Source organism: Melozone crissalis, unplaced genomic scaffold (genome assembly GCF_028551555.1).
Source record: "Melozone crissalis strain CALT ecotype California unplaced genomic scaffold, PUWL_Pcris_2 ptg000013l_1, whole genome shotgun sequence".
Taxonomy (NCBI): Eukaryota; Metazoa; Chordata; class Aves; order Passeriformes; family Passerellidae; genus Melozone; species Melozone crissalis.
In genome coordinates, this window is record NW_026535791.1 from 54,825,113 (window position 1) to 54,845,603 (window position 20,491).

Below are 20,491 nucleotides of genomic sequence, written 5' to 3' on the forward strand. Positions count from 1 at the left end.
TATTATGAAGTAAATTTGCATAATGTTGGACCCCAGGAATAATGAGGACAAATAAGCCTTTCCCTGAAGATGATGATGACCTACTTACTTGCCATTTAAGGAATTAAAGTCCTCAACTGCAATACTTTCAAACATTAATTAAACCAAGAAAACAGTTAAATATGATGATTTCCCCTACAGATGGATATTACTTGAATGAAGTGCACACTGTGATTTTTTGCACCACCATTAATATTTAGCAAAAAATGTATCTCCACAATAAAGCTACACCAATTTAGCTTTCCTGGTTTCAGTTTATTTAATGGGAGGGGTAGAAATTGAAAGAAAAAAGTAAGGCAAGAAAGCTACGAACTAAATATATATATTTTTAAACCACTCATTTGTTATTCAAATATGTTATTTAACTATAGAATAATTTTAAAATATTCAGTTATGATACAGAAAGATTTAATTCATCTTTTGAAAAAAATAAGCAATTAAAAGGGGATTCTTTTATGTATCATGGCCCCACCAAAAACATAGGTTACAACTATCACAGGAGTTGTATTTGACACAAATTGAAACATGACTTTGGATGAGGAAATTGTACAGCAGGAGAAGCTGAACTCTAAAGAAACACAATACTTCTGTCATGCAGATATCTTCAACAATAAATAGGAAAGGAAAATAGAATACTGAATAATATATGAGCAGAATAGATCAGCAGTTGAATGGTGTTGAACATTGAAAAAACAATGTTTCTTTAAGAAACATTTCCTGAGCCAGGTTTGGTAGTGCCTTCAATGATTTAAATAGTTACTCATCAGCTCTACTGTCTCAGTGCTTCTTTACAGATATAAATCCTAACATTTCAAAAATCTCACCCAAAAAACTGCAGTTCCCTCCCTTGCTCCTGGCTCTTTAGGAGCTTAGACCTGCCTCCTGGAGAGTGAATAATGATATCCACAGATATCACTCAACAATATGGTCCAGAACCAAAGAAAAGTTAACAAGTGCAGCCAGACTGAGCTCTGCCTGCTGGGTCTGGCCATACCTGCCATGAGCGTTTCTGCAAGCAAACCAGGTTTGTTCTCCTGCCAGAAAACTGCATGGACCAGGCCAGGGATGTCTGGTGCTCTGCATTGTGTTCTCAGGCCAAACTGAAAGAATTCCAGATTTAGGAATAGCACACATTACAATCCATGTAATGTTAAAGCCTGATTTAAGTGGACAAAAGTTGAAAAAAAATCATAAAGTGGTAAGTACTGTTTAACCAATATTTTGTTGTTTACTAGGGTTAACAGGGTGGTCATATTTATGTAAAATGAAAAAAAAATTAAGTCTATTTCCCTCCTGAGGGTGCTCAAAGTTCAGTGAGTAACAATGCAGGTAAACGTTTCACATAAATTAAAAAAATGAAAATATTTCATTCCTACTATGAAACCACTTTAAAATCTGATTCTTCATTCCTAGCTCTGGAAAATTTCTACTGTTTTTGGAGGGTGCAGTTCAAATCCCCAGTGCTGTAACTCAGTTTTCTTTTCCTGCTCATACCCTGATTTATTGTGGATTTTGAAATTTAATGGATTTTAGATATAACAATATCACATCTATGGGAAAAATAAACATAGTCAGCTGTATTCTTTATTCAAAGTCAAGGGCTGCAAACTCTGACATTCTTTGGAACCCATGGGTTTTGCAACTTAAAGCAAACAGAGTATTAGATATATTGGGGAAAAGGTCCTTGTTCAGTCTTCTGGTTCATACTCCAAAGGAAAAAAATTCCTTTACAGATTTCATTACAGCAATCCTTTAATTTCTAAATGCATAAGCTGAAAACACCTACCTGAAACAACAAATCCATTTTGTACACACATACACCAGCATCAAAACAAGGCTGAATAGTTATCCATGTCTTCTTTCATTTCAGTGTAGGGGATCCTGCTGGCATTCCTGCATGGACAACTCCTTACACTGAACACGAACACAAAATACTGCTTCACATCTTCCATATGGATTAAATGCACATGTCACCATTCAATAAATATGGCTATGGTTTCCCTTTCACTTTACACCCCAAGTATTTGTTCCCTAGTTTAAAATGAGATGTAAACCAAATGTAAATTAGACTCCAGGAAATTGCCTTTAGAACCACTGCAGACTTCAGAAAGTTTATGGTAACAGAAAAAAAAACCTCAATATTTTCCTGTCACTATCTCTATGTTGGGACTTCTATCTGTACAGTTACATGCTTCCACTGTGCACTCAAATTCCTCAGGCCACAGAAATAGCTAAAAATATTTGATATGACTAAGATCAGAATGTATGCTTGTAATCCATATAGTAGATGTGAATATTATGGAAGAACTGTCAGAACCAATTATCTTTCTGACCCATTCACCTGAGACCATACCCTGAACTGACTTTAGGCAGAACTTTTTAAGGAAATTCAGTAAGGAGATCTACTTAAAATTCATAGCACAAAACCCACTCTTTAACACTGCACCCTTTCAGAAGCATTTTTGTCTGTTGTGCACAGAGAGTTATTCTAATATACAGTCAGTGCTAAATGGCAATTAACTCTTCAGCATCTGATTAAATACCAAAGTTAGTGTTACAAAATAAAACCTGCAATTTCTGTTTAAGGACAGACCATGCCTCTGTGCTCAGACAGCTTTCCAATTCTTTGCAGGCACTCAAAAGTAGAAAAGAGTCATAGCTCTCACTTCCAGCTTAATGCTTTTCTTACACTTCAATGAATGCGTGGAGAAAAGGGCACTCGCATCCCTGCCTGTCTGCCTCAAAGACAGTTGCCTCCCTCTCAGCACAGGAACTCCATCTATCCAAGCACACTTTTATATCTTCTGCAATGTTACAGTAATGCAGAAACTCCAAGGGAGGTCACTTGAAAAAGCACAATCTTAACTATAGATCGGTGTAAAGCTTGTTGAAAGTCAGGTTTTTTATTACTTCAGCGGGTTTTCAATAATTCCCTGGTGCTAGTCAAGCAAAACTCTTTTTGAAGTCACAGATAAGATACAGACATATGTCCCTTTCCAGTGGCTTGAATGTATTTTATTGCTACATTAAATGTCAATACATTTTGTCTTTGTCACTTAACTAGAGCTGTATTTGACCTAACTTTGCAATTGTCTCCCACAAGAGGAGAAAAGGATCATACATTTGAACAGTCTATTACAGCCTGTTTTGCACTACAAATTAATTAGGTTAATGAAATGCAATGTAATAAGATAAAATCAATTAATTAATTAAAATTTAAGATAAAATTAAGATTCTCACCTCAACTGCAAATTTATAAATTTGGTACAGATTCTCTGCCATATTTAAGTTAAAATTTCTTAATAGTAATTCAGGCAGTCGAGCTTTGGAAACTAAGAATGTATTTGGGAAATCAAAATCTCAAATACACTTTTATGTCACATACTCCCCTCTGCATATAGCATTGAAAGTTATTGAAAGATGAGAAAAAAATACATACAAGCTTTGAGCAAACTGAGTGGTGAGACTTGGTAAAACTGAAGATTTTGGAATAAAAATCTGTTACTTGTTTTCAAGAAGATTTACTGCTAATTCTCCTTAATCTCAGAAGTAGCATCTGTCTTTACTGTCTGGCCAGTGTTCCTCCAATTATAATCATCCTTCTGTTAGATGTTACTTAATCAACTGCTTTTTAGATGACAAAAATTTACAGTTGATTAGACTGAATAGCTGCATTGGTATTTCAAAAGTTTCTAGGAAGGGATTATTTCTGTGCTCAAATACCTCTAAATAAAGGATTCTGCAGTCTGAATGTCCTTGGATTTTGAAGTGTTCACTGAAGCAGATAAAGCTAAGTTAAAGAAGCATTTAGTGCTTCAGCACGCCAGCTTCAATAATATCTGTTGTGTTTATATGTGAGCAGCCACATGCACACATTTCTCCCTTTAGCTGCAGTGTATGTCTCTATTTACCACAGTGTACACAGATTTAAAGCCTAAAGCCAGCACTGGCTTTTCTGAGAACAGACTTGAGACTGCTATGCTATCACCCTCAAAGCCAGTGTTGGCACAATTCAGTCATTAATAACAATTTTGTGTCCTTTCCCTGTGAAAGAGGGTTACTTAATCTTCAGCTGGTTATGCTGAACACTGGCTCAGTTTGCTCAGTATTCAGGAGTTCAAATTTCAAACAGCACAGTGATCAGAGTTCATTATCTCCTTAGAACAGATACAACTGGCCAAAAGAACAAGCTCCAAAGAACTAAACTTTTCTCTAAAGCCATGCTGAAGATCAGTGAGAACCTCAGCATTCCTCATTAACAAAACCTGAGCTACAGGGACACAAAACCAATCTGAGCCTTTCCTCCCTATCCCTCATAGGGGCTCTGGCAGTCGTGATAATCTTTTAACAAGGGAAAAAAAGAAAGTAACTCGATTCTAACAATTTATACTAGAATTTTAGAGACAGAAAGTTATCAGCAGCATCATTCAGAGTCAAGGCCAAGCAAAACACCTTCCATAAAGTCCTGAGGTCTGTTCTTCCAAGGCAAAAAATTGAAGGTGCACAAAACAGCAAGCAGCAAGAGCTGAGAAGCCAAAACTAGCATTCTGAAAAGGATGTATCCTTTAGGTTGTACAGTATCACACAAAAAAAAAGTAATAGAGTTTAAGGAAGTTGTTTTTTTTTTTTCTAGCAGTAGGTTACTTTATACCTACAGGTTTACTTATCTATTAAGCATCCAGCTGGCAACACAAGTGTTAGACTGGAAGGATGACTGGTGTGATCCAATATAGCAACTGTAAAGAATATGAACTTCATGTTCACTTATTCCCTGTTCACTTCATTTATTTCATGTTCTAACACAACTGTTTTTTCAATACCCAAAAAAATAAAACTTGATATTTACAAATATAGAGCAATACATCAGAGTATTACTGAGTACTGCAAATATTGTTTGTGGTATTGTTGTTGATTTAAATTTTGTTTATTTGCCAGTTCTCAAGGCCCTTAGGAACAAAGGGATTCCTGTAATCACAAACACTTATACATTAATGCTTTCGTATAAACACAAACACTCTTTGTGAATCACAAAGCTCTTTCTTCTATTTCTCCAAACACAAATATCCAGAAACTTCAGTCACCCTATTTATTACCTAGTACAGCTTTAATCATCTAACCACTATGGTTCTCTCAGTTCCCTCTACCTTTTTATAGCTGAATATAAAAGAAATCAAATAATGCATGAGAATGCAAACTATAAATATCACATCTGCCTGATTTCTTAGATGCTCATGACTTTTTATCTATTTAGCAGAACAATAATCTTATTGATAAATTCTTATGAATTCCAATTCTATTAAATGGTTTTACCTTAGTTTTTACTAGATGAAAGAAAAAACAATCTGTCTAGCAGATCAAGAAAGAAATTTTTATTCATTCCTTTTTAGACAAAAAACCAAAACATTCATTATCTCACCCTTTTATGGGTGCCACTTAAATCACAGTACCACTATTCCTGCTAAATTTTACAATGCTATCCCTATCCTGCTCTAGCTTTATTGTGTCAATAACAGTGGCTCAACACACTTTCCAGCAGAGATGTGAGTTTCTGGCTAAGAAACCTAGAATGTTTCAGCTACTTCAGGCTAATGATCTCTCAAATGCACACTAATATGTTTGATAGAAGTCTCTCAGCATGTGTGCACAGAATGCTTAACATAAGAATAACACTACTGTGGGCAGGGCAAATCGCTGACACTGTCTCAAACTGAGTTAGATGCTGCAGGCACAAATTAAAACTGTGAGCTTTCATTTCAGTGGGCTTTGACAGATGGAAGACTGCATCAAATCTCTAATTGTTTAAACCATTAACTCATCTTTCCACCTACATTATCTCTGCAAAGAGCTCAGCTGGAAGCCTGAAAATTGCTGGAATACGGAATTCAGGAGTGTATATTATACTCTAAATAGAAAGTAAACTGTCTTTTTGGGGTAGTCAAACAGTATGTTTATTTGGCTGCAGAATCCGGAAACTGTTTATCTTTATTTTCACATTTTCCTCTCAGTTCTGAAAACTCATGAAATAGCCTTTCAGCCTTCTCACAGAATCAATCTATCAGGGACCACTGCCTTGGCCACTGGGAACAAGAAAGTTGTATTGCAATTCACAGTGAGTTATGATGCTCCCCATTTATCTCGACTCCTTGGTAAATGCCACAGCACATGCAGCTCTAAATTATGCCTGCTGGTCTCTTGACTTTCAGCTGCCGACAAAAAAAAAAAAACACCTTCTGTAAAGAGCTGTAAAAAAAAATAAATTATGCCTACTTCACAAACTCTTGAAATGCCTTTCCCAGTCATTTCATCCCCCTTGCCCCCCCCACCTTAGGTCTAAAATACATTTTTCACTAAGCCAGCATCAATGCAGGACTCTGCCCTTTCAGGTTACTCTCAGCAGCAATCAGCTCTGTTGTTTTTATAGGGAAGCACCTGTTATATGCTCAGCACTCCCAAGTACTTGAGAAGAACAGCCTTGGAACTGTGGAGTTCACACTGTAAAAACAAACCTGAAAATTGGAGCAGGAACACCAAAAGTTGTGCATTTACATCCAATTTAACAAGAATGGCCACTGGAAGGCAATGGGACTTTAAGGACAGGAGCTTTGCAAATGGCAGTAGGAATGAGTCATTTGGGGCTTAGAAAGCATAAGTAGAAAAGAGGAAGAACACATTGGGCAAAGAATTTCATTTAGGGGCTGGAGCATCTGCCATATGCAGACAAGTGCAGGTATCTGGGACTGATGAGCCTGGAGAAAAGGTTCAGAGGGATCTTACTTATGTTTATAAATATCCATTGAGACGCAATGAAAAGGAAGCAGCCAGGCTCTTCTCTGTCATGCCTATGGACTAAACAAGAGGCCATAAGCACAAATCACAAAACAAGAAATACCAGAACTCTTTTACTGTGAAAACACTGAGATAGGCTGCCAAGAGAGGTTGTGGTCTTTACCTACGGAGATACTCAAATTCCAACTGGATGTAGTTCTGGACAACCTTCTCTAGCTGACCCTTCATTAAAAGGCGTAAAAGGGTTTTCCAACAACCTCACTGATTCTTTGATAGACTTATAAGAAACAGATCCATAGGTACACAGAATAGTGACACTAGTGGAGAGAAAGAGACAAAATGTCACATAAAAATTTTTAGAAGGTAAGTTAAGGAGAGGCAGAAAACCTCAACGCAGGAACTATGTAAAGATGTGAAAGTTAAATCCAAGAGCAAAGGTCGAGTCAGTGAAGGAATTCAAAACACAACAATTACTGCTATTTACAAAAAGAGCAATCCTCCAGTGCAAAGTTATTACCCTTGAAGTACTTCAGCCTTGCAGATTATTTTCTTAGGCCAGGTTTTGATAGTATTTCATCTATCCAGTAGTTCTTAAATCCACATATAGCAGTTAGGGAAAGATTGATCAGGAAATTTAATGGTTATTGTAATGCTTTAACCAAGTTAGTTAATCAGTGATATGAAGAGGCAGACTGGGATACAATGTTCACGGACTAGTGAAGTTTACAGTCCTGAGGGATATGGGTCTGGCAAAGAATAAGGTCAGGACCCTAAATATTAGGAAAGTAAAATTCCAGCTCTTCAAGATGCTAGTCAACAGAACTCTCTGGGAAAGCTACTCTAAAGGACAAGGGACCAGAAAAGAGCTGGCAGATCTTTAAGGACGTGTTCCATACAGCAAAAGAACTCTCAATCTCCAAGTGTAAAAAATCAAGAAAGGATAGCAAGGGACCTGCATAGATGAGTGGAGACCTTCTGGTCAAGGTAAAGGACAAGAAGGAAATGCACAGGCAGTGGAAGCATGCACACCTATCCTGGCAAGAAGGGTTAGGGAGAAGGCTGAGGTATTCCACATTTTTCCTCAGACTTCAGAGACAACCTTTTTATCCTCACGCCTCCCAAGTGGATGGGCTGCAAGAGGGGGACGGGAGGAGCAAAGTCGCTCCACTTGTAACCAAAGATCAGGCCCATAACCACCTGAGGAACTGGAACATGCATGGGCTATGGGACCTGATGAGATGCATCCCAGAGACCTGAGGGAATTGGCTGATGTAGTTGCCATAATATTTGAAAAGTCATAGCAGTTAAGCATAGGTGAAGATCCAGGTAGCTGGAAAAAGGGAAACACTATACCCAGCTTTGAAAAAGGTAGAAAGAAGGACTCTGGGAACTACTAACATGCCAGCTTCATCTCTGTGCCTGGGAAATCATGGAACAGATCCTTCTGGAAGCTATGCTAAGGCACATGCAGGATAGGGAGGTGATTTGAGATACACAGCATGGCTTGGTTTAACCAGGCTTTTAACATGGTCTCTCACAACATCACTCTCTCCAAATTAGAGAGATGGATTTGATAGTTGGACTTTTTGGTAGAAGAGAATGTAGTTGGCTGGTCTCATCCAGAGGGTGGTGTTTCCTAGAGGTCACCAGACCCCTGGGCATCAGTACAGCTTACTGCTGTCACCGGTGGCACGGCAGGACTGAGGGGGCCCTAAGCATGACCCTCTGCAGATGACACCAAGCTGTGTGGTGTGACTGACATGCCTGATGCCATCCAGAGGGCACTGGACAAGTTAAATGTGGGCCCATGGGAATTTTATGAGTATCAACAAGTGCGAAGTGCTGACCTAGGCAAGACCATCCTTTGTATCAATACAGGCTGGGGGATGGAGGGATTGAAAGCTTCCCTGTGGAGAAGGACTTAAGGGTAGTGGTGGGTGAAAAGCTGGATATGAGCATACAGTGTGCACTTGCTCAAACTGCATCCTGGGCTGCACCAAATGCAGTCATCAACTGACTGAGGGAGGTGATTCTGTCCCTCTACTCTGCTCCAGTGGGGCCTCACCTGGAGTGCTGCTTCCAGCTCTGTCCTCAGCACAGGAAATATGTGCCCCTGTTAGAGCTGGTCCAGAGGTGGGCCACAAAAATGATCAAATGGGAGAAGCACCTCTTCCAGCAGCAAAGCTGACTGACTACCTGTGTTGGAAATAAGCTGAATTATGTTTTAGATTAAATCTATACATTACAGGCACTACTTCATCCTGTATATAACCTGTACCTCATAATGCTTTAAAATAATCACTTAGGTAACACATATCATAAATATGATTAGTTGGATGGGAAGAGGAGGAATAAGCCCAAAATAGGTTATATTTGCCTACCTACAGGCCTAACTCATGTGAAAATATTATTTAAAGACAGTCTGAAGATGACAGGCATATTTTTTGCACTATTTTGCCAAACACCTGGCTCTGATGGAAGACTTTAGGCCAGATGCATAAGAAAACTAGATCCATCAGTTTCCAGCTTTAACTGTCTTTCCCCAACCAGACAGTAACCTCTGCAGAGGTTCTATTTTTAATTCTTCTGCTGAGCCAGCTGTTATCAACAGAAACTGGGGTTTTATGTAGTCATGTATGGGGAAAAAAGAAGGGAGTGTCTGTTTGTCTTGTTCTCTCCCCAGATAAGCTTTTACCCCTGTGGTGTCTAGGAATGAGTAGAGCTGATGAGATCCAGGTGCTGGTCCAACAACTGTGTTAAGAAATACTGAGCCCAGCTCAATCCAGCCCACTTTCTTTTTCAGCCTCTCTACTTTGCAGTTCAACTTCCTCATGCCATTGTTTATGAGTCCACCTTTGCATTACTCAGCAAGTCTGACAGGCTGCCAGCAACCTACTGGTGAAGTAAAAGAAATTATAAATTTTAACTTTCATTGCCTAGACCAAATATGAATGGAACCTCAGTACACAAACAATTCTATACCATGTAGTATCAATCCTAATGAGTGTGTCAATACAAGTGGAAAAATTTATGTGGCTCCTGGGAACGTGGAGGGCTGAAGAGTATGTGTGAAATGCCTCTACACAAACACAGTCTGAATCCATTCACCTTGTCCCAAAATGGCAACAGGGCCACAGCTTTCTAGCAGCACAGTGGCTTCCAACTCCTCCTATCTGCTGCCCACACTGCATGCACTGGTGTAAAGGCACCTCAGCTGGCCTGTCAGCCAGGTGCCCTCCTAAAGGAACAGCCCTTAATTCCTTTGAGATAATTCTCTGGTGTTTCCCTGTTGGTTTCTGTTACATTTAGAATCCCTGGCTTGTCTCCATAAGACTGCAAGTGCATTCCAGTGTGGTCAGCACATTTCAGAGTCCCACTGGCAGAGGGTCCTCTTGCACACTGTCCCTCTAACCTTCACTTCCCATCCCACAGGTCTCCAGGCACAAAGCTGATACTGTCCTCCTCCCCTATCATAACTAGTTTAAAGCTCTATCAATGGGCCCCTCTGGTTCCCAAGCACCTCCCTGAGAAAGGTGAGTCCTTACTGGTACAAAGCATGCTTGGTGCTGCATAGACCATTCCATGGTAAAAAAAAACCCAAAATTTTGGTGCTGATACTAGTCACAGAACCATGCAGTAACAGACTCAGCCCATCTGCTTCTTCCAGTGTTGCTGCCCTCAACTGAAAGTAGAGAGGAAATAGTAACTTGTGCGTCAGATTCCCTTGCCAAACATTCCAAGGCCCTGAAGTCCTTTTTGATCATCCTTGGACTTTGTGCTGCCACTTCATCCTCTCCTATGTGGAAAATCAGTAATGAAAAGTAGTCTCAGGACTGCTCCAGATTAGGAAGTTTCTGGGTGACATCCCTACCCAGGCCTGCAGGAAGGCAGCAGATCTTCCTATGGGTAGGGCCTGACTGGACACAGCACTCAGATGTGGCCTCACCAGGGCTGAGCAGAGGGCAGGATCACCTCCCTGCTGGCAATGCTCTCCCTAATGCCCCCCAGGCTCCCACTGGCCTCCCTGGCCCCCAGGACCCACTGCTGGCTCATGGACAGATGGCTGTGCACCAGCACCCCCAGGTCCTGCTCCACAGAGCTGCTTTCCAGCAGGTCACTCCAGTCTGTGCTGGCACAGAGGGCTGTTCCTCCCCAGTGCAGGACCTGTCTTTGCTGAATTCCAGGCAGTTCTTCCCTGCCCATCTCTGCACCCTGTCGAGGTCCTTCTGAAGGGCTGCACAGCACCCTGGGGTATTGGCCACTCCTCTCAGCTTTCTGTTGTCACTGAAGGAGGAGGCATCTGCCCTCTCATCCAAGTCATTGATGAAAAGAAAAACAATACTGAGCCCAGTATGGAACCATGGAGGACACCACAAGTGACAGGCCCCAGCCAGACCCTGTGCCTCATTATATCTCTCTGCAATTCGCCAGTCAGTCAGTTCTCAATCCATCCACTGCTTCCTGAGTGAGTTTGTTTCCGAGGATATTGTGAGAAAGTGTCAAAAGCCTTTCTGAAGTTGATGTAGAAATTATCCACTGCATTTCCCCATCCACCCAGGCAAGTTGTTTCATTGTAGAAGGCCATCAGGTTGGTCAAGGACTACTCCTGATCATCTACTTGTCATCGATGTGGAGATGGACTTCAGAGTGAGGCACTCCACCACTTTCACAGGGATTGAGATGAGGCTGACTGGTTGTTAGGTTCCCTAGGTCTTCCTTCTTGCCTCTTCTGAAGGCTGGGGTGACATCTGTTTTCTTCCAGTCCTCAGGCACTTTCCCTGATTGCCACAAACTTTCATTGTGTTTGGCCTACTTACTTTCCAACTTACAGGTCTCTCAGCACTTGTGGGTGCATCCCATCAGAGCCCATGGAGTCACAGATGTTAAGGGTTCTCTAACCCAATCCTCCCTAACCAAGGGAAAGTCTTCCTTACAACAAACACTCCTTTACCCAGATCTCCTGTGTCAGGTATTCCTGAAGGCTGGTCTTGTCAATGAAAACTGATGCAAGGAAGGTTCAGCAACTCTGCCTTCTCCTTGTCCTCTGTTACCACAGTCCCCATTCCATTAATTCCAGATGTGTCTTGGCCTTCCTTGCCTCATTTCTACTCACTGTGACAACCTCTCTGTATTCATTCCAAGTGGCCTGACCCTGTTTCCATCTCCTGTGCATTTCCTACTTTTATATTGGAGAAATGACATGAGCTCTTTATTCATCCACACAGGTCTCTTGCCCACTTTGCCCTATTTCTTGTTCACCAGGATGCATCATTCTTGAACCTTACAGAAGTGATCCTTAAGATCAACTATCTCTCCTGGACCCCTCTTTCCCACAGGACCTGTTCCCACAGGATTCTTCCAAGAGGACCCCTAAAGAGGCTAAAGCTTGCTCTCCAGAAGTCCACGCTTGCTTGCTGCCCTGCCTCCTCTTGCCCAATACTGAACTCCACAATCTCATGGTCAATGCAGCCAAGGCTGCCCCCAGCCTGTATATCTCCAACAAGGCCTCCCATGTTAGTTGAGTACAGTGGCACATCATTCCTTGTGGAATCTTCCAGCACCTGTCACACTCATACAAACCTCCTCCACTGAGGGGCTGAGAAGAAGTAAAAGGAATTTGCATTTTTAAAAGGTTAACTGAATTCTCTGCATCACTTTGAAAATTTTAGCTAGCTAAAGTAATTATTCTAACTTTGCATTGCAAAACACAAAAAATCAAAGCCATGCTGAAAAGAGAACATTATGCTAAAGTTTAGCTCCGCTAACAATTTGGCCAAGTTTACATTTATTTATTTTCTAAATATGGCAAAGCTGCTTTCTTAAGGAAAATATATTACCTTCCTAAGAAAGAATGAAAAACATAGGGTAACATAACTGCAAAGCACATTTTAAGTAATTTAAAACTTAAACTATCATTGTTTTGTAATACAATATTAATTTGTAGCATTCTTACACTGGTTTCAAGATACTGATTCAATTTTAAGGCAAAATTCATGTCAGCTTATATACACCTTATGTGGATTCAATAAACTTGTGAGGGACTCAGAGAGATAATCTTATAACCTCTGCCCTGCTTTAAAACCTGGACTACTTTTCTTGTGTGATTCCTTCTTTGTTGGGCAGACACAAACTATTGGAAAACCCTTCCAAGTACTTACCACAGTAGGCTTTGCAACCAAAGTTTTTAAAAACTGTATCAGAATCACTATGGAACAAGCGATGGGTCACTATGGAACAAGGCCCTCATGCTTTCCTGAAAAGGCAATTCAGTTAACATGAAATATGTACTTTGCACATCTGTTTGGGGTTTTCAAGAAGAATTTTAAGAATGATAAGATTCCCTTGCAGAAGTGAAATCTTTAACAGTGTGACACAGCTAATAGGAAATGTTCCATTCCATCATTTTGTTATATTGACACTGTTATACCCTGTATTTTAATACTGATAAAAGCAACCAACTTTGTTTTATTTACCTGCAACAGAACAGTCAAAAAATCGGCCCATTTCCAATTCCTTTTATGTCAACAGAAGCTAGATCAGCAAACATGCAACCTCATTCTTTAAATGTACACAAGAAATCAACATGGGTTAAAATCAAGGGTTAGCATCAGCATTTAACATCAACTGCATTATTGAAACAATACAGAACAATACTACTTAGATTTAATTCCATTTTCAGTACAACCTTCATGAATAAAAAGGCCTAAATTATTGTCAAAACACATTTTTAGGACCTTTAGGCAAATTTCCAGTGAAAGCATCTTCCATGAGATTTATGAACAGTCAGCAACAAATGTGCAATTCCACTTGAGCTAAACTCACTAAAGCTCCCAAATTGTTGCTGCTTCCATCCAGGCACCATACAAAGACCCTTGCACAGGAGAATCAGTTGACAATTAGCCCTTTTACCCTTTAGGTTTCCAGGGTTTGAATGCTAGCATGGGAAAGGGGCATCAGGAGAGTCACTGGGATTTGTGTCAAGAATACTTTCCAAGAAACTCAGGTTCAAGATAAAAATTAAATGCCCAAACTGAATGAAATGTTGAATGTTGAAATACTCTAGTACTGTTGGAGGAAAATTTTTAAGTTATTGACAGTTTTACTCTCTTCTGACTAAAAAAACTGAAAAAAACACAAATGAGACACCAGTTTCTAGCCAGTGTAAACTTTCTTAAAATGACAGAATTATGTTGGTTTAACTATGCTTGATATATGTCCTGCAACATGGTTCCTTTGTCCTGAAAGAGTAAATCACTTGGTTTTAATTTTGGATATTTTATTACAGGTTGAGGTTTCCAAATAAAATATAAACAGACACTTTTGAAAACAGGCTAAGAAAAGCACTTAATCTACAGACAAAAAAGACTGAAAGCAGATAGGCAACATAAATGAGAGAGGAAAAAACAGACTTACCTTTGAACACTGTTTATGATTCTGGCACCAAGCAAGTGACCCGTTGTTCTGAAAGACAAAAGAAATGTACATGAATGATAATATTTCTTTCAGGCTAGACATATTCTCCCTAACATATTTAAATGGAACACACCATCCAGTTCTGCTTAGAAAATGATGATGTGCCACAACATAAGTACGAATCCTGACTCTTAGTCCCTTCTGTGGAGTTAAAGGCTCACACAAGTGTAAAGTGAACATTAAAAAGTTAGGAAAGCATTTCAGCAGGAAAATTTGGTAGAAAACTGAACAAAATCATCTTTCAGTCCATCTTTATAAACACTTGCTGTCTAGAATTGCTAAGTTGTAGACAAAAGGTAGTACTTGCATTTAAGAAATTGATATAGATTAGTAGTGATTCATGAGAAGTCCATTAGATGCATTTCAATATTGCACATTTAAAACAAGTTGTCAAGCAAAGATAATAAACCTTTACGTAAATGGAAAATTCAATTAAAGGCAGTATGAGTTTCCCAAAAGAAACCTGTGCCAGTTTTATTTTATATTTTTGATAATAAAGTGCATTTCCAAGATAAGGAAACAGTATAGCTCTGATTTATCCTGACTGCAATAAAACAACCAATACAGTATAACATGCAAAATAATAACTTAAGCTAAAGGAAAAGAAAATACGATGACAATAGAAAGTCTCTGTGAAACTGGCACAGAGACAAACAGCAACTCGATATTCTTCTAGAGATGTTTCTGAAAGGTCAATTTTGGAAAAAACTCACAGCTCAGAAGTGTATGTTTGTGGTGTTAAAAGATGAAACAAAATAATGATTTACTTTCTGTATAGTGGAAGATTGAAACAACATGAGGAAAACCTAAATGACTGAACATGAGAAATTGGGTACAAACCCTGCAAGACATCCAAAGTCCAGGGTAAGGACATTATATGTATATACTTCTTCCATCATTTATAAATCCATACTCTGGAAACAGAATGGCTGAACATTCTGGTAAATCTATTGTTCAGAATTAGGCTACAATTGTCAGTCTATGAGGGAGTAAAAGGACACCCTTTCATAGGAATTAGGCAAGGTATTCCCACAGGGAATGTGACTGCAGTATTCTGTCACTGTTGGCACCAACTATAGATCTGGAAATCACTTTCCAGGGAGGGGGAACTCAGGTAGGCCAGAATGCAAAGTACTAATATAGCAGCTCTATATCTTTTTCTCTTTATCATTTTTTTATTTTTTTATTAAAAAGTGATGGAAATAATGGAATGATATACATATATTACATATGTTGGTTTCATCTGGCATAATTTTTTTCACAGTATGCTTTGGATTTGTGCTGGAAGCAGTGTTGATAACATGGGGATGCTTTTGATACTGCTGAGCAGTGCTTACAAATGCTGACATACAGCATCAAGGCCTTTTCTGCTCCTCACCCCATCCCATCAGGGAGGGCTGAGGGTGCACAAGGAGTTGGGGAGGACACAGATGGGACAGGTGATCCCAACTGACCAAAGGGATATTCCATACAATATGGTGTCCTACTCAACATATAATGCCAAAGGGAGGAGGAGGAAGGGATGGATATTTGGAGTGATGGTGTTTGTCTTCCCAAATCACCACCATGCATGACAAAGGGGATGGCTGAAGGTCTGGGAAATAGTGAAAAAATCCCTTGCTTTGCTTGTGGGCATGGTTTTGCTTTACCTATTAAATTGTGTGTTTATCACAAGCCATGAGGTTTTTCTACCTTTGCTGCTCTGATACTCTCCCCAGTCCCACCCATGGATCAACTGAGTGAGCACATGCCAAGCTTAGTTGCCAGCTGGCTCTTAACCACAATAACACAAAACTTTTTATATATAAAACTCACACAGATAAAATAAAAATTATTCTCTCAATCTACAATTCAGAAGGAAAAATAGACACATTAGAATCATTGTAATGGAGACAACCACCACAGTTTTTCAAAACTGCAGCATTTGTAAGCTTGAATACAGTGATTTGCTACCACAACTATGAGGCCCATGCTTTGAAGCTGGATCTTGCTTTGTGAATGTTTAAAAAGATCATGCTTGTGCATGCCTTCATACAAGTATGTAGTCATATGTTCACAAAGTTTCCAAGACATGGCCAGTAGGTCAAGGGAAGGGATTGTCCTCTTTTAATCTGTTCTCATGAGCCACACATGGAGAACTGTGTGCAGTTCTGGGATCCTCAGGACAAGAAAGTCAGGGACCTGTTGAGGAGGGTCCAGGGAAAGGCCACCAAAATTATCTGAGGATCAGAGCACCTTTCAATAAAGGCTGAGACATTTGGGGTTGTTCAGCCTGGAGAAGAGAATGATTCCCCAGAGAGACCTCATTGCAGCCTTTCATTATATAAAGGGGACTTGCAGGAAAGGCAGAGAGACCAAGGCCTGTAGGGACAGAACAAAGGGTAACAGATGAAAACAGAGAGAACAGATTTAGATTGGATCATAAAAAGTTTCTTCCCTAGAAAAGGGTGGTAAGATACTGGAACAGGTTGCCCAGAGAAGTCGATGTTCCATCACTGGAACTGTTCAATGACCAACATGATCTCATGGAAGATCCCAGGGCAGGAGGGATGAACTAGATGATCTTTAAAGATCCCTTCCAATTTCCATCATTTTCTGACTTCAATAATCGCCATAGTCAGAATCACAGAATGGTTTGGCATTCACCACAACTCTTACTCTGAACTTCAGAAAATTCCTATGTGTCTTTTTTTCATATGAGCTGAAATGCTAACAATATCTACTCATCTATTACCAAGAAAGCTATGGAGATAATAAATATAAAGACATACCCACTCTGTTTAACTCCTTTCACTAATTTGCAGTTATTCAGGAGCATTTTAAAACAATCAGTTCATAACATTTAATTTCAATATTTTATGAAAATTTATTTTATCTTCTAGCAGATTACCATGCAATACTACTTAATTTTATAAAACCATTTTTATCTGTCATTATGGTAAAATTTAGCTAAAACTGAGATTCACTAGCATAAGAGCAGCTAACTACGAGCATCATATCAGGTCCAAGCCCTTTGGAAAGAGACATAAATAAAAGAAATAAAACTTTAGAACAGCTGTAAATAACATAAGCTAGTGGGAATTCTTTAGTATTCCTCTCAATGCTGTATTAGGATTTATTATTTCCATTTACAAATCTAGCCAGCAGCAATGTTAAAACAATATTTTATGTGCTAGTTTCAATTTATCCCCCTTTCTTCTTCACATAAAATGTGACAGAAGTAGCTGATTGCAATAACAGATCAGTAGCTGCAATAGCAGCTCACCACTTTGTTTCAGTTATACTACTTTCCACTGAACTAGAAAAAGTAGCTCTGCTTTTAAATTAGATTTGTTACTTGAGACAATAAAGCCATAAATGCCCAGATGTGTGGTTCCCCTACTTGATAATTTCAACATCTACAACTGTTTTCATTTCTCTACTGAAACCGATTAGTACTTGAGTTAAAAAGGAAGTCTATCAAAATGTAAAAATATTGTTTAGCAACTTCAACTTCAAACTAACATGATGTGAATGATCTTTCATTGTAGAAGGAAAAACAAATTCTACAGCATTTCTTTGAGCAGCAAGGTATCAGAGCAAGCACAAACTCTAAATGAAGGCTCCACTCTGCATCTTAACACATGGTTAATCACAAACATTCAGCTGTGATTATTGCTTGTGCCAGTGTACCTGGCTGAAACCATTTCAATAACCAGATTTCAAATAACCAGAAATTTGGGTTTTATCTGTAGCATTGTACATGCTCCGACATTCCACTCTCAGTTCCCTCATGTCTGTTTTTCTTCAAACCCAATTCTAACTTGACTTATGCTGGTTTTGACTTCATCTTTAGTGGTGGCTTCAATCTGCAGTGCAGAAATGGCCTCAAGGAAGAGTTAAATACCATTTTTCCTACCCATTTATAAGCCTTGCACAGCCTTTCTTCGGGGCAACCCTGAAGCACCCTAATCTGCATACTGAAGAAAGCAAACTGCACTCAACAGGGCAAACTCCAAGCATCCCATCTTGCCAGGCCTGACCCATCATATGGAAGATGTCAGGCAGAGGAAACTAAAGCAGTCTCCAACAGCACATACGAGATGGATTAGAGGAACTCAGGGCTCAGAACCTGAGCCCCACACACTTTGAATCTGCCAGGAAGGAGAGGGTAGACAAACTTCAAGAATCACACCTTCAAAGACCAGGGCTGTTTGACAAGTACAACAAAAAGAGCTTACAAAAGCAAAAACAGCAGGGGGAAAAAAGCTAAAACAAAACAACAGATAAATATTACAAGACTCATAGGATTACAAGATCATATTAAAAGATTCATTCCAGCAATATTTGTGCACACTTGATTTCCTTTGTAAAACTACAAATGCCTTCTGTCCTAAACAGTTAAGACAAACATCTCTATACTGCACCTTGAAAAAAGGAAAATTGTGCAGCATCTCTTGTAAAAAAAAATACATGTAGAGAAGCAAGAAAAATCAATCTTCTTCTACCTACAGTAGGCCCCATGGGGGGAAAGAAGTTAATAACATTCACAAGCAAGTACAAACTGGTCTTTAATTGGAGCAATGTCAAAAAAACCCCCAAAAACAGTATAAAATTACTTAATTTGCATCTCTGTCCATAATTATGTCAGGAGATACAACCCTTCTTTTGAAATGCCAGACATGAGCTATGAAAATTAACTAGCCACTTCATCTGCTATGACAGTAGCTGCGTATCTATTATCAGTTGTGGAAGTCTCTTCTCCCCTGCCCAATCTTCAATCCACATTTGTGTGAAACCACTGTCTCTCAGAAGTGGCCTCTCCTGACAACCTCACTGATTCTTTCAAAATGACAAAAAAGCCTAGAAATAAACCTTTCAAACAACAGTACCCACTGAAGTAAAATAGAACATTTGAGTAGAAAAATCAATAACTGCTGCAATGAAGAATTTAAAAAGAGGCTCCCAACATACATTTTCTGTATCCTATCAAAAATCTTAACAGCATGAAGTTAAAAGTAACAGTAAAGTATAACCTGTGTTTAACATACATTTCCTGACTGCACAGTCACTGTGGCACAAATTAATACAGGTACTTATCTATGCCAGTGTTGTGTGTCCCCAGGCCCAGCTCTGAAATGTGGAACTAAGGTGAAAAATGGAATCAACAAAATCAAACTGGCATCCAAGCTCCCAAATACAAAAGTATGCACTCAGGAATGAATTTCAGATAAGTCTGTACACTTAGTGGTGAGAGATATCAAAACCAACAGACAAGAAATGCCAAAGAGAAATTTATTTCTTAAAGCCCTTCTATCAAGATTAAACACAAACTTGTAGTAAATGTATAGGCAGGGGAACCACAGTACCACCTCTCCCTGTCTATGGTATTTAGTTATGCTTTTGTATATAATAACAGGAACAGATTTTTTCTTTGAAAATAATGCAGGAAAAAGAAAAGAGGACACCCTGTTACACAACACTAAGAACACCTACCCCAAAAGTCTTTCACCAAGTTACAGCAAATTTAAGCCCTTATGCACTTTGAGATGACTCAGCAACAGGCTAGAGTGGAGACTAAAACCTGGCCAGTGAAACCAAACCACTCTGCAGAAATGAGTAGAAAGAGAAATGTAGAAACAGGAAAAACATGGAGCTGCAGGTGGTGAAGGAGCAAGTTATGAAGTTCAAAAGCAAGGTCCACCTCAGAAACAAAACTGGCTCTTTCAAGGGCAACTTACACAAACATATTTTTAGCATTGTTTCTACTACATGCTTGTCCAGTGTATGTCAAGTTTGAAGACCATCCACTGGAGAAGCCATGGATAGAAAAAGAACAGTATGAGATTAAAATGGCCATAAAATACAACAAAATAGCAGTAATATTCTGAATAGTAATAGTAATATTCTGGTTCCTTGGCTTCTGTTCAGCAAAAAAAAAAAGGAAGGAAATACAAACAACTGAAATTAGTACATTTTCCTCTTTATATAGTTCCTGATTTCATTTTATTTTACAGAAAGTACATGGTATTTTACAGAAATAATTCCCTTAGTAAGGGATTTTTGTTGCCTTATAATGGTTCTAATAAAGAACAAAACTGGAAAAAGTAAGCATCAAATAATAAATTGAATGTTACTGTGTAGCTTTGAGCCATTCCCATCTGTCCTGTCAGCAGATCCCAGGAAGAAGAGATCAGCACCTTCCTCTCCACTT

General features: G+C 39.2%; 1 protein-coding gene across 1 annotated transcript in view; it reads right to left on the minus strand.

The window, feature by feature from the left end:
* ANOS1 (anosmin 1) overlaps positions 1-20,491 on the minus strand; it is a 132,933-nt gene that overhangs the window by 93,932 nt on the left and 18,510 nt on the right. Inside the window, exon 2 of the mRNA XM_054271968.1 lies at positions 14,239-14,286. Coding sequence (XP_054127943.1) covers positions 14,239-14,286 — 48 coding nt within the window. The remainder of the gene's footprint in view (positions 1-14,238; positions 14,287-20,491) is intronic.